This window comes from Macaca fascicularis, chromosome 11, assembly GCF_037993035.2.
Source record: "Macaca fascicularis isolate 582-1 chromosome 11, T2T-MFA8v1.1".
NCBI lineage: Eukaryota > Metazoa > Chordata > Mammalia > Primates > Cercopithecidae > Macaca > Macaca fascicularis.
Genome location: NC_088385.1, coordinates 57842109 through 57855649, shown reverse-complemented (window position 1 = coordinate 57855649; position 13541 = coordinate 57842109). Strand labels below are relative to the sequence as shown.

At 44.7% G+C, this 13541-nt stretch overlaps 1 protein-coding gene across 30 annotated transcripts in view; it reads left to right on the top strand.

The window, feature by feature from the left end:
- SLC11A2 (solute carrier family 11 member 2) overlaps positions 1-13541 on the top strand; it is a 72221-nt gene that overhangs the window by 42425 nt on the left and 16255 nt on the right. For 25 of the 30 annotated variants that reach the window (XM_045365243.3, XM_065524197.2, XM_065524195.2 and 22 more), the window contains 7 exons: positions 374-522; positions 3467-3592; positions 3994-4113; positions 9089-9195; positions 10111-10181; positions 10285-10352; positions 13155-13310. In XM_045365243.3, coding sequence (XP_045221178.2) covers positions 374-522; positions 3467-3592; positions 3994-4113; positions 9089-9195; positions 10111-10181; positions 10285-10352; positions 13155-13310 — 797 coding nt within the window. The remainder of the gene's footprint in view (positions 1-373; positions 523-3466; positions 3593-3993; positions 4114-9088; positions 9196-10110; positions 10182-10284; positions 10353-13154; positions 13311-13541) is intronic. The other 5 variants (XM_045365248.3, XM_045365246.3, XM_045365247.3 and 2 more) reach the window with 1 other exon arrangement.

Genomic DNA, 13541 nt, shown 5'->3' with positions numbered 1-13541 from the left:
TATGTCAGTGTTTTTAGAGGAAAATGAAATGGCTCTAAAAATTCCCAAGTAGGAGTAGAAGTGTGGAAATAGGAAAACCATTGTGAGTTAAAACTCATCTAGGGAGCTGAGTGACTGGGGGAGGGGAGGGAGATAACTTTTTTAGTGTAGGCTAAATTTTTTACTTCCTGAATTTTTAACCATGTGAATGTATTACTTATTATAAAATATACATTAAAAATAAACTATTCAAAATAAGTTGAGCTAGAGTCAGGTTGGTCTCTTGTGCATTTAGGTATTAAACTATTTAATTTTAATTTCAGTATAGTAAGGATGAATTGTTAGTGTATTTTGTTCATTTTTTACTAATTTATTTTCAAATCTGTTAATTCAGACAGTGTTTCTGGAGATCATGGGGAGTCTGCCTGTCTTGGTACTGTCAACCCTGTCTCTAGTAATCCCTCTCTTCCACGGTCCCCTGGGGACTCAGAGGAGTACTTCGCCACTTACTTTAATGAGAAGATCTCCATTCCTGAGGAAGAGGTTAGTATCAGGTCCTTGGAGGAGAGCACTATGGTCTGGGGAAAACCTGTGAGTGAAAGATCTGCTGGATGGCTCAGGGTCAGCAGCCTCAGCTCTAATTTTGGCTGGAAGTCTCTGAAAACTGTATATATATACACATATACATACACACACACACACACACACACATCTATCTATATCTATCTATCTGCCTACCTATCTATCTGTCTATCTATATGTTTTTTTTACAGACAGGATCTTGCTCCATCATCTAGGCTCCAGTACAGTGGCACAACCATAGCTCACTGTAGCCTTGAATTCCTGGGGTCAAGTGATCCTCCCACCTCAGCCTCCCCAGTAGCTGGGACTATAGATGGCATGCCACTATGCCAGGCTCATTATTTTTATTTTTGTTTTTAGAGACAGGGTCTCACTATGTTGCCCAGGCTGGTCTTGAACTCCTGGCCTCAAGCTATCCTTCCTCTTGTTCGTTGATGAAAAAGAGTCAAACTCTGGCTGGGCCCAGGCTCACATCTATAATCCCAGCACTTTGGGAGGCTAAGGAAGGAGGATCGCTTGAGCCTAGGAGTTCAAGACCAGCCTGGCCAACATGGTGAAACCCGGTCTCTACAAAAAATACAAAAATTATCTGGGCATGGTGGTGTGCACCTGTAGTTCCAGCTACTCGGGAGGCTGAGGTGGGAGGATCACTTGAGCCCAGGAGGCAGAAGTTGCAGTGAGCCAAGATCATGCCATGGCACTTCACTCTGGGTAACAGAATGAGACCTCCTGTCAAAAACGAAAACCAAAACAAAACAGGTCGGGCGCAGCAGCTCACACCTGAATCCCAGCACTTTGGGAGGCTGAGACAGGCAGATCACCTGAGGTTAGGAGTTCGAGACCAACTTGGTCAACATGGCGAAACCCTGTCTTTACTAAAGTTACAAAAGTTAGCTGGGCATAGTGGTGGGTGCCTGTAATCCCAGCTACTCGGGAGACTGAGGCTGGAGAATCACTTGAAGCTGAGAGGCAGAGGCTGCAGTGAGCCAAGATTGTACCACTGCACTCCAGCTTGAGTGACAGAGTGAGACTCCATCTCAAAACAAACAAACAAACAAGAGTCAAACTCTGTGAAATATTTAAAGAGGTTTATTCTGAGCCAAATATGAGTGACCAAGGCCCGTGACACAGCCCCAGGAAGTCCCGAGAACAGGTGGTTGGGTAACAGCTTGATTTTATACGTTTTAGGGGTCAGAAGTTGCAGGCAAACATCAGCCAATATATGTAAGGTGTACATCGGTTCCATCAGGAAAGACAACTTGAAGTGGGGAGGGGGCACCTTTCAGGTCAAAGGTGGATTTAAAGATTTTCTGCTTGGAAGTTGATTGAGGCTGGGTGCAGTGGCTCATGCGTGTAATTCCAGCACTTTGGGAGGCTGAGGTGGGTGGATTGCTTGAGCCCAGGAGTTCAACATGATGAGACCTTGTCTCTACTTAAAAAAAAAAGAAAATAGTTGGGTGTGGTGGTGCACACCTGTGGTCCCAGCTACTTTGGAGGCTGAAGTGGGAGGATTGCTTAAGCCCAGGAGTTTGAGACCAGCCTGGACAACATGGCAAAACCCTGTCTCTACAAAAATAAAAATAAATAAAAAAAGAAATTGGTTGAAAGAGTTATTTTCTAAAGACCTGGTGTAAAATGAGGGGCTGTGGAGTGTCTAAAATGAGGGGTTGTGGAGACCAAGGTTTTTATTATGTAGGTGAAGCCTCCACGTAACAAGCTTCAGAGAAAATAGATGTAAATGTCTTTTATCAGACTTAAAAAGGTACCAGACTACTAGTTAATTCTCTCCTGGATCAGGAAAAGACCTGGAAAGGGAAGGAGATTCTCTACGTATTCTAGGTTTTGCTCATAAGAGATGGCTTTGCAGGGTCATTTCGAAATATACAAAGACATATATTTTGGAGTAAAATACTTTGATTTCTTTCAGGGCCTGTTATCTGTCATGTGATGGTATGCTAGAGTCTGTTTGGAGTTTGGCATGTTATTGCTATAAGGGATGTGTTTTGTCAGTTTTAAGATCTCTGGTTTTGCTTGTTTGTTTGTTTGTTTTGAGAGGGAGTTTCACTCTTGTTGCCCAGGCTAGAGTGCAATGTTGCGATCCCAGCTCACCACAATCTCCTCTTCTTTGGTTCAAGCGATTCTCCTGCGTCAGCCTCCCAAGTAGCTGGGATTACAGGCATGTGCCACCATGCCTGCCTAATTTTGTATTTTTAGTAGAGATGAGGTTTCTCCATGTCGGTCAGGCTGGTCTCGAACTCCCAACCTCAGGTGATCCACCCGCCTCAGCCTCCCAAAGTGCTGGGATTACATGTGTGAACCACTGCGCCCACCCGGCCAAGATCTCTGTTTTAATGCTAGTCATTGGTGTCGGAATTCCAAAGGGAAGGGGGTATAATGAGGTTTGTCTGACCTCTCCCTCCCATCATGGCCTGAACTAGTTTTTCAGGTTTTCTTTGGAATGCCCTTGGTCAAGAAGAGGATCCATTCAGTTGGTTGGGGAAGCTTAGCATTTTATTTTTGTTGCTCTCCCCACTGTCCCGAGTAGCTGGACTACAGGCACACACCACACACCACCACACGTGGCTTGTTTCCTTTTTAAAATGGTGGCTCTTGTCCTTTTTGGGAAGTGTTTGGGCACAGAGATACCGATACTGTTATTCTAGTTTTAGAATAAGAGGCTGATGGAACCCGCAGGTAAGGGAGGGGCTCTGACTTAGAGAAGTGGCCAGCTTCTTAATAAAAAGTGGGTGAAATGGAAGTGAAACTTGGACACATGCAATATCTGACATTGTAAATCCTTTTTTCTTGTGAGGCTGGTGTTGTTGCTTCATATGTGATAACAGATCAATTAGATCAGTAGTTCAATAGTGATGTTCAGTTTAATCTCTTTTCCTCTCTTGTATAGTACTCTTGTTTTAGCTTTCGTAAACTCTGGGCTTTCACCGGACCAGGCTTTCTTATGAGCATTGCCTACCTGGATCCAGGAAATATTGAATCTGATTTGCAGTCTGGAGCAGTGGCTGGATTTAAGGTGAACATCTACTCCTACCCTGTCCTTTTAAACACACAATACACTCTCACATCCTTTTCTCCACCCTGCATGTTGGATAGTAACCTCAGGGGCTACGTGCAGATATTTCATTGGCAGTGGCTTTTATATGTAAAGTACTTTCCATTTGATCTTATTTTTATCCACATAGTTTCCTTGAACAAAGGAGAAACTGCATATAGGAGAAACTGAGGCTCAGAAAGGTACAAGGTGACTTAGCAGGTCATGTGCAAAACCTGATATAGAACTCAAGTCATTTGATTCTTGACCTGGGCTCTTTTCTGAATGCAGTATTTACCACTCATGTTGCCAAACAACTAAACAAACAAACAAAAAAAGCTCAGTTGTTCAATGAGTGTTACAGGATATTTTGTTCTTCTTAGTTGCTCTGGATCCTTCTGTTGGCCACCCTTGTGGGGCTGCTGCTCCAGCGGCTTGCAGCTAGACTGGGAGTGGTCACTGGGCTGCATCTTGCTGAAGTATGCCACCGTCAGTATCCCAAGGTGAGCAATGTACTGTCCTGTTTGTCTCTCACTCATGCCTTAGAAATCTCTGTGTCTGGCAGTATGTGCTGGCCTCATGATATAGTGAGACAGTCAAGGACTTGGGGGTCAGTAGCCCTGAAGACGGATGGTACCAAGGGAAATACTGTAGCTCCTCCTGCTGCCAGGCCATGTTTTCCCCGCTCCTTCAAAATCTAACTTAAGACTCGCATTTCCTAGAAGGTTTTCTTAGAAAAACTGTGTTACAATTCACTCTTTCTTCCAGTATCTAGCAATGCCCAGCCCACAGGGAGGAGGATACTCTCTTTAAGCACTTTTATTCATACCTCCATGGTACTCCATCAGTTTGCATTTTATATATCTTCTTTTTTTGTTTGACTTTGCTATCACTTTGTAAAAGTAAGTTTTTTTCCTTTTACTACAAACTATATGTGGCAGGATCTTTGGATTTGCTAATAATTATTTTTCGGTTTCCCTTCCCCCCGGGGGCTACACTGTCCTCTACAGCTTCCTTCTGGACATTTTGGGCCTTTCCTTTTTTTTTTTTTTTTGAGACGGAGTCTTGCTCTGTGGCCCAGGCTGGAGTGCCGTGACCGGATCTCAGCTCACTGCAAGCTCTGCCTCCCGGGTTTACTCCATTCTCCTGCCTCAGCCTCCCAAGTAGCTGGGACTACAGGCGCCCGCCATCTCACCTGGCTAGTTTTTTGTATTTTTTTAGTAGAGACGGGGTTTCACCGGGTTAGCCAGGATGGTCTCGATCTCCTGACCTCGTGATCTGCCCGTCTCAGCCTCCCAAAGTGCTGGGATTACAGGCTTGAGCCACCGCGCCCGGCCCATTTTGGGCCTTTCTTACCGTTGCCTAAGGCAAGAATGAACACTATATCTGGAAGATATTTTTAACTTAGCTTTGTCTTTTGTTTTGTTTCTTTTCCTAGATGTGAGCAAAAAGTATCCTTATCTGCTTTTCAAAAAAATAAAAAAATCTTGGTAATATCCCCATTTACTCTGTTGTGATTATTACACATTTTATGCCTGTATCAAAATATCCCATATGCCTGATACTATATACAGCTACTATGTACCTGTAACATTTTTAAAAAACAAACAAAACCTTGGTAATTGATAATCTTTCTAGCTTCTTTTTCTTTCTTTTTATTTTTTGAGATGGAGTCTTCATCTGTCACCCATGGTGGGGTGCAGTGATGTGATCATGGCTCACTGCAGCCTTGACCTCCCAGACTCAAGCAATTCTCCCACCTCAGCCTCCCAAGTAGCTGGGACCACAGGCGAGGACTATCACACCCAGCTAATTAAATTTTTTTTTTTTTTTTGTAGAGATGAGATATTGCTATGTTGCCTAGGCTGGTCTCAAACTCCTGGGCTCAGGCAGTCCTCCCACCACAGCTTCTCAAAGTGCTGGGACTACAGGCATGAGCTGCTGTACCAAGCCTAGCTTCTTTTTCTTCATACATGTTAATAGTTGCTTATTTTGTAATAATAATTTTTTTTTTTTTTTTTTTTTTTTTGAGACAGAGTCTCACTCTGTTGCCCAGGCTGGAGTTCAGTGGTGTGATCTTGGCTCACTGCAGCCTCTGCCTCTTGCAGTGAGGCGATTCTAGTGATTCTCTTGCCTCAACCTCCTGACTAGCTGGGATTACAGGCATGTGCCACCATGCCTGGCTAATTTTTGTATTTTTAGTAGAGATGAGGCTTCACCATGTTGGTCGGGCTGGTCTCGAACTCCTGGCCTTAGGTGATCCACCAGCCTTGGCCTCCCAAAGTGCTGGGATTACAGGCATGAGCCACTGTGCCCGGCCTGCTTTTTTTGTTGTTTTTGTGGTTGTTGTTTTGTTTTGTTTTGTTTTTTTGAGACGGAGTTTCACTCTTTCACCCAGGTTGGAGTGCAGTGGCACGATCTCGGCTCACTGCAACTTCTGCCTTCAGTTTCAAGCGTTTCTCCTGCCTCAGCCTTCCGCATAGCTGGGATTACAGGTGTCTGCCACCATGCCTGGCTAATTTTTGTATTTTTAGTAGAGACAGGGTTTAACCATGTTGGCCAGGCTGATCTCAAACTCCTGACCTTGTGATCCGCCCACCTCAGCCTTCCAAAGTGCTGGGACTACAGACATGAGCCACTGCATCTGGCCTTGTTTAGGTATTTTTGAGATGGAGTCTCTCTCTGTTGCCCAGCCTGGAGTGCAGTGGTGTGATCTCAGCTCACCACAACCTCTGCCTCCCGGGTTCAAGCGATTCTCCTGCCTCAGCCTCCTGAGTAGCTGGGACTCCAGGCGTGCACCACCATGCCCAGCCAATTTTTGTGTTTTTAGTAGAGATGAGGTTTCACTATGTTGGCCAGGCTGGTCTCAAACTCCTGACCTCGTGATCTGCCCGTCTCAGCCTCCGAAAGTGCTGGGATTACAGGTGTGAGCTACCGCGCCCAGCCTGCTTTCTTTTTTTTTTTTTTTTTTTTTTTTTTGAGACCGAGTCTCGCTTTGTCACCCAGGCTTGGGTACAGTGGTGTGATCTTGGCTTACTGTAACCTTGACCTCCCAGGTTCAAGCAATTCTCCTCTCTCAGCTTCCCGAGTAACTGGGATTACAGGTGCATACCACCACACCTGGCTAATTTTTGTATTTTTAATAGAGACAGGGTTTCATCATGTTGGCCAGGCTGATCTCAAACTCCAGACCTCAGGTGATCCGCTTGCCTCAGCCTCCCAAAGTGCTGGGATTACAGATATGAGATACTGTGCCTGGCCTTTTTTTTTTTTTTTTTTTTTTTTTTTTTAATTAGATAGGGTCTTGCCCTATTACCCAGACTAGAGTTCAGTGGCACAATCATAGCTCACTATAACCTTGACCTCCCAGGCGCAAGCAGCCTTCCTACTTCAGTCTCTTGAATAGCTGGGACCACAGGCATGCACCATGATACCCAGCTATTTGTAAAATTTTTTGTAGAGACAGGGTTTCACCATGTTACCCAGCCTGGGCTTGAACTCCTGGGCTCAAGTAATCCTCCTGCCTGCCTCCCAAAGTTCGGGGATTATAGGTGTGAGCTACCATGGGTGACCTGACAAATGTTTTGAATCCTAGCTATCTGGAGGTGTTTTTTCTGGCTTCAGTGAGTCAGCATAACTGAATTTGATTTTTAGCTGTATTGTTTGGCCAGATTAGTTTGTGACTTCGTTATATGCCACCCAATTCCAACTATCTTCCCTTGAGTCCTTTTGCATATCTGTTCTTTTTCACTTGCTTGGGTATTACTACATTAAAGGTGACTCCAACCTTTTTTGTTGTGGTGGTGGTGGTTTGTTGAGACAGTCTTGCTCTGTCTGTTGCCCACTCTGGAGTGCAGTGGCATGATCACAGCTCACTGCAGCCTTGACCACTGGGGCTCAGGCAGTCCTCCTGCCTCAGCCTCCCAGGTAGTCGGGACTACAGGCGTACGCCATCATGCCTGGATAATTTTTTTTTTCTTTAATTTTTATTTTAGGTTTGGAGATGGATACATGTGAAGGTTTTTTTTTTTGAGACGGAGTCTTGCTCTGTCACCCAGGCTGGAGTGCAGTGGCGCGATCTCGGCTCACTGCAAGCTCCGCCTCCTGGGTTTACGCCATTCTCCTGCCTCAGCCTCCCAAGTAGCTGGGACTACAGGCGCCCGCCACCATGCCCAGCTAATTTTTTTTGTATTTTAGTAGAGACAGGGTTTCACCGTGTTAGCCAGGATGGTCTCGATCTCCTGACCTCGTGATCCGCCCGTCTCGGCCTCCCAAAGTGCTGGGATTACAGGCGTGAGCCACCGTGCCCGGCTGTGAAGGTTTTTTTTGTGTGCGTGAAAGCAAGTTTATTAAGAAAGTAAAGGAGTAAAGAAAGGCTATTCCGTAGGCAGAGCAGTCACATGTGAAGGTTTGTTACATAGATAAACAAGTGTCATGGGGGTTTGTTGTATATATTATTACATCACCCTGATATTAAGCCCAGTACCCAATAGTTACCTTTTCTGCTCCTCTCTCTCCTCCCACCCTCCCCTATCAAGTAGACCCCAGTGTCTGTTGTTTCTGTCTGTGTGTCCATAAGTTCTTACCATTTAGCTCCCAATTTTTGTAGTTTTTGTAGAGATGGGGTTTTGCCATGTTGCCCAGGCTGGTCTCAAATTCCTTTGCTTAAGGAATGTGTCTGTCTTGGCATCCCAAAGTGCTGGGATTACAGGCATGAGCCACTGTGCCTGGTCGACCCCAACCTTTTTTTTTTGAGATGGAGTCTCGCTTTGTTGTCCAGGCTGGAGTGCAGTGGCACCATCTCGGCTCACCGCAACCTTTGCCTCCCAGATTCAAGCGATTCTCCTGCCTCAGACCCCTGAGTAGCTGGGATTACAGGCATGCACCACCATGCGCAGCTAATTTTTGTATTTTTAGTAGAGACGGGGTTTCACCATGTTGGCCAGGCTAGTCTTGAACCCTGACCTCAGGTGATCCACCTGCCTCAGTCTCCCAAAGTGCTGGGATTACAGGTGTGAGCCACTGTGCCCGCCTACCCCAACCTTTTCATGTTTGTTTTGTCTTCCCAGCTATGGTCAGGATAGATGTGCTCTTCTGCAATCATTTAATATTCTTTCTTGACCCATATTTTGACCGTATTAGCATCCTTATTCTCCTCTAAAAATTTTAGGATTCTTTTTAGGAAATTAAATGGAAATTACATTCTTCTCAAGTAGAAAGGAAAAAGAAAAAAGTGAGATTACTGCCTTGACCTTCGTTCACAGGCTCTGCCACGTGGTAGCACAGTTTTCCTTCTCCAGCTGAGAGCCACAGTGCAGTGATTGGCCAAGTGGAGGCATGTTCTGGTATTTCTTCTCTAGTCTGGAGGCTTATAAAGGACTGTTTATGGTTTAGTGCCAAAATGTGAATTCCAAATTGTGGAGGAATTTTTTAGAAGTGATTAATCAGAACCATGTCTTTCTACTGTTTGGTGTTTAGGTCCCACGGATCATCCTATGGCTGATGGTGGAGCTGGCTATCATCGGCTCAGATATGCAAGAAGTCATTGGCTCAGCCATTGCCATCAATCTTCTGTCTGTAGGAAGGTGAGGGGGTTTTTCTCTAGAAAGTAATCAATGTTTTGCTGGATTTCAAAGCAGAGATAAAAACAAAAACCCAATTCATTTTTAAGTTTGAAGATTCAACTCAATTGTTATTTCTTCTGTGGAATCTTTCTGGAAACAATTTCTTCTCCCCTGGTAGATGTAGACTCTACATCTTCCATTTCCCATGATGAGTTATGCTTACCTTTATTAGAATGTGTGGTGTTTTGTATTGCAATTATTGATTTGTATGTTGTTTTATCCCACTAGATACTATCTCTTTTTTTCTTTTTTCTTTCTTTTTTTTTTTTTTTTTTTTTTTTGAGACAGAATCTTTCTCTGTCACCCAGGCTGGAGTGCAGTGGTGTGATCTTGGCTCACTGCAACCTCCGCCTCCCAGGTTCAAGGAATTCTCGTGCCTTAGCTTCTTGAGTAGCTGGGATTACAGGCGCCTGCCACCATGCCCAGCTAATTTTTGTATTTTTAGTAGAGACAGGGTTTCATCATGTTGGCCAGGCTGGTCTCTAACTTCTGACCTCAGGTTTAGGAATGCCCACCTCAGCCTCCCAAAGTGCTGGTATTACAGGTGTGAGCCACTACACCCGGCCCCCACTGGATACTATCTATCTAATCCTATAAAATTCTATCCATCTAACTCCATGAGGGTAAGACCCACACTTTTCAGCTTTGTATCCTAAGAGTGACATAGTAGGCTCTCAATTAAAGTTTAAATGAATGTAATTAAGTTGATGCTGTTACCTTACTTTACCCAAGGCCTGTTTTCTGCCATTGTCCCTCCTCCCTCAAGTCCTAGCTTCTCCAAGTGTTCTTTATCTGGAGAGCTGTTGGGAAGAGACTGTTTTTCAGTGTTTCCTTTTTTTCTGTCTCTCTGACTTCCATATCTCATCTCTGACCTAGGATTCCTCTGTGGGGTGGCGTTCTCATCACCATTGCAGATACTTTTGTATTTCTCTTCTTGGACAAATATGGTAAGGAGAGTGGAAATGGGAGGGTCGAAGGAGCTGCTCTCTGTCATGTGGCAGATGGGGAAGTCTGCCTTCTCTGAGCTCACTGCTGCCTTTTTTCCTTTAGGCTTACGGAAGCTCGAAGCGTTTTTTGGCTTTCTCATCACTATTATGGCCCTCACATTTGGATATGAGGCAAGTGGTACAGGGTATTCATTAGCTTCTTAAAATAAGTTTTTGTGGGTTTTTTTTTTAGCCTTTTATTATAAAAGACAGTAATAATGCTAGTATGGTTCAGTTATAGTGGGTGTATCAACAAAAGCCAATTTATCCCTGGGCCAGTTTTGAAGGAATATGATCCATAGCAAACATTAGTATGCAGAAAGGCCTGCAGGGACTTCCAGGTTTAAAATGACTAGATATTTTAGGGCTTTCTAGACAAGATTCCTTGGTCCCAAGTTGACCATCTGACAACAGAACAGCCATGGATAGGGTTAATTAAGGAGGGGTTTGCAGGGTTATTCTTGGCTGTTAACTTAGAGGAGTTCTGCTTTTGCTCATCCTGGTTTATGTTAATTGCAGCTTGAACTTTCTCAATATTAAAACAGTTAATGAATTATGTGAGATATCCTGGATATTTCCTGGTTTGTGCCTCAACCCAGAAACTCCTTACAGTCACTAACATTATTTGTAGTACTAGCACCTTTCTTTGTACAGTTCTTATAAACTGATTTCTGCTTACTGGTCTGGCTCTGGCTGAACTTTAAAAAATATATGTAATCTGGCCGGGCGCGGTGGCTCAGGCCTGTAATCCCAGCACTTTGGGAGGCCGAGACGGGCGGATCACAAGGTCAGGAGATCGAGACCATCCTGGCTAACACGGTGAAACCCCGTCTCTACTAAAAAATACAAAAAACTAGCCGGGCGAGGCGGCGGGCGCCTGTAGTCCCAGCTACTCGGGAGGCTGAGGCAGGAGAATGACATAAACCTGGGAGGCGGAGCTTGCATTGAGCTGAGATCCGGCCACTGCACTCTAGCCTGGGCGACAGAGTGAGACTCTGTCTCAAAAAAAAAAAAAAAAAAAAAAAAAAAAATATATATATATATATATATGTAATCTATGGGTCGATTATGCCTCTTGGCCTAAGGCTTCCAAGAGAAATCCTGAACTGGGGAAAAATATATATGAGAGTGTTTAAGGATGAGCTCTTACTACATACGTACTAGTGGCAAACATCAAGTGATTTTTAAATGAACGTGGGTGAACAGAAATATGCTAAGTATGGATAATAAAAATTGATTCTATATTCTTTTTTAATTTTTAGATTTTTATTGATTATTTTTGAGACAGAGCATTGCTCTGTCATGCAGGCTAGAGTGCAGTGGTATGATCTTGGCTTACTGCAACCTCTGCCTCCCAGGTTCAAGTGGTTCTTGTGCCTCACCCTCCCAAGTAGCTGAGATTATAGGTGTGTATCACCATGCCTGTCTAACTTTTTGTATTTTTAGTAGAGATGGGGTTTCGCTATGTTGGCCAGGCTGGTCTTGAACTGCTGACCTCAAGTGATCTGCCCATCTTGGCCTCCCAGAGTGCTAGGATTTCAGGTGTGAGCCACCGTGCACAAGTCCCTTAGCAGCTTTTTCTTTTTTCTTTTCTTTTTTTTTTTTTTTTTTAGACGGAGTCTCGCTCTGTTGCCCAGGCTGGAGTGCAGTGGCCAGATCTCAGCTCACTGCAAGCTCCGCCTCCCGGGTTCCCGCCATTCTCCTGCCTCAGCCTCCCGAGTAGCTGGGACTACAGGCGCTGCCACCTCGCCCGGCTAATTTTTTGTGTTTTTAGTAGAGACGGGGTTTCGCTGTGTTAGCCAGGATGGTCTCAATCTCCTAACCTTGTGATCCGCCCGTCTCGGCCTCCCAAAGTGCTGGGATTACAGGCTTGAGCCACTGCGCCCAGCCTTTTTTTTTTTTTTTTGAGATGGAGTCTCCCTCTTTTGCCCTGGCAGGAGTGCAGTGGCATGATCTCGGCTCACTGCAACTTTGGCCCCCAGGTTCAAGCGATACTCCTGCCTCAGCCTCCCACATAGCTGGGATTACGGGTGCCTGCCACCATGCCTGGTTAATTTTTGTATTTTTCATAGAGACGGGGTTTCACCAAGTTTGCCAAGCTGGTCTTGAACTCCTGACCTCAGATGATCCACCTGCCTCAGCCTCCCAAAGTGCTAGGATTACAGGTGTAAGCCAAGGTGCCTGGGTTTTTTTTTTCTTTTTGAGACAGAGTCTCACTCTGTTGCCTATGCTGGAGTTCAGTGGCACAATCTCAGCTCACTACAACCTCCTCCTCCTGGGCTCAAGTGATCCTTCCACCTCAGCCTCCCTAGTAGCTGGGACTATAGGTATACACCTCCACACCAAGGTAATTTTTGTAGAGTTAAGGTTTCGTTGTGTTGCCAGGCTGCTGTTGAACTCCTGGGCTCAAACAATCTGCCTGCCTTGGTCTCCCAAAGTGCTGTGATTATAGGCATGAGCCACCACACCCAGCCCTTTCTTTAGAATATTAATTACGTATCATACACATATGTTTCATATATCTAAGATGTGATGTAAACTGTCTGGATACTCAGTCTTGAATTCTCTGGCCCCTGGTAGTAAGCCCCTTATGTTGCTTGGTCCTATGATGATCCTGTATTCCTCATTATCTTAGGTAGTTGCAGAAGAAAAGATTGTGGCCAGGTGTGGTGGCCTGTAATACCAGCACTTTGGGTGGCTGAGGTGGGAAGATTGCTTGAACTTGGGAGATTGAGGTTTCAGTGAGCTGTGCTCATGCCACTGCATTCCAGCCTGTGTGACGAGCAAGATCCTATCTCAAAAAATATAAAAATAAATAAAGAAAGAAGAAGATGAGGTTTTAAGGGGTAAGGGATGCTAACTGTTCCCTAGTACTGTGTTACTCCCCTGTTTCACGTTCCTGTAAAGGCTAATCATTGTTATGTTGGTATATAGTATGTTACAGTGAAACCCAGCCAGAGCCAGGTACTCAAGGGCATGTTCGTACCATCCTGTTCAGGCTGTCGCACTCCACAGATTGAACAGGCTGTGGGCATCGTGGGAGCTGTCATCATGCCACACAACATGTACCTGCATTCTGCCTTAGTCAAGGTGAGCAAGGCCCTTATCTCCTTCACCTCGTAGATAGTTCATGGGATCTTTTCCTTCAATTGCAAGGGACACAAAGTTAGTTTACAATTGTTAGGACATTGAAGGAGCAAGGTATTTTCCAAGGCTGGACATTTATAAACTCCATATACTTAGATGATATTTTTTATCACCAGATTGACCAGAGATTACTAACTGCATAAAGCAGGTGGGACTAAAGTTCTTTTTTTTTTT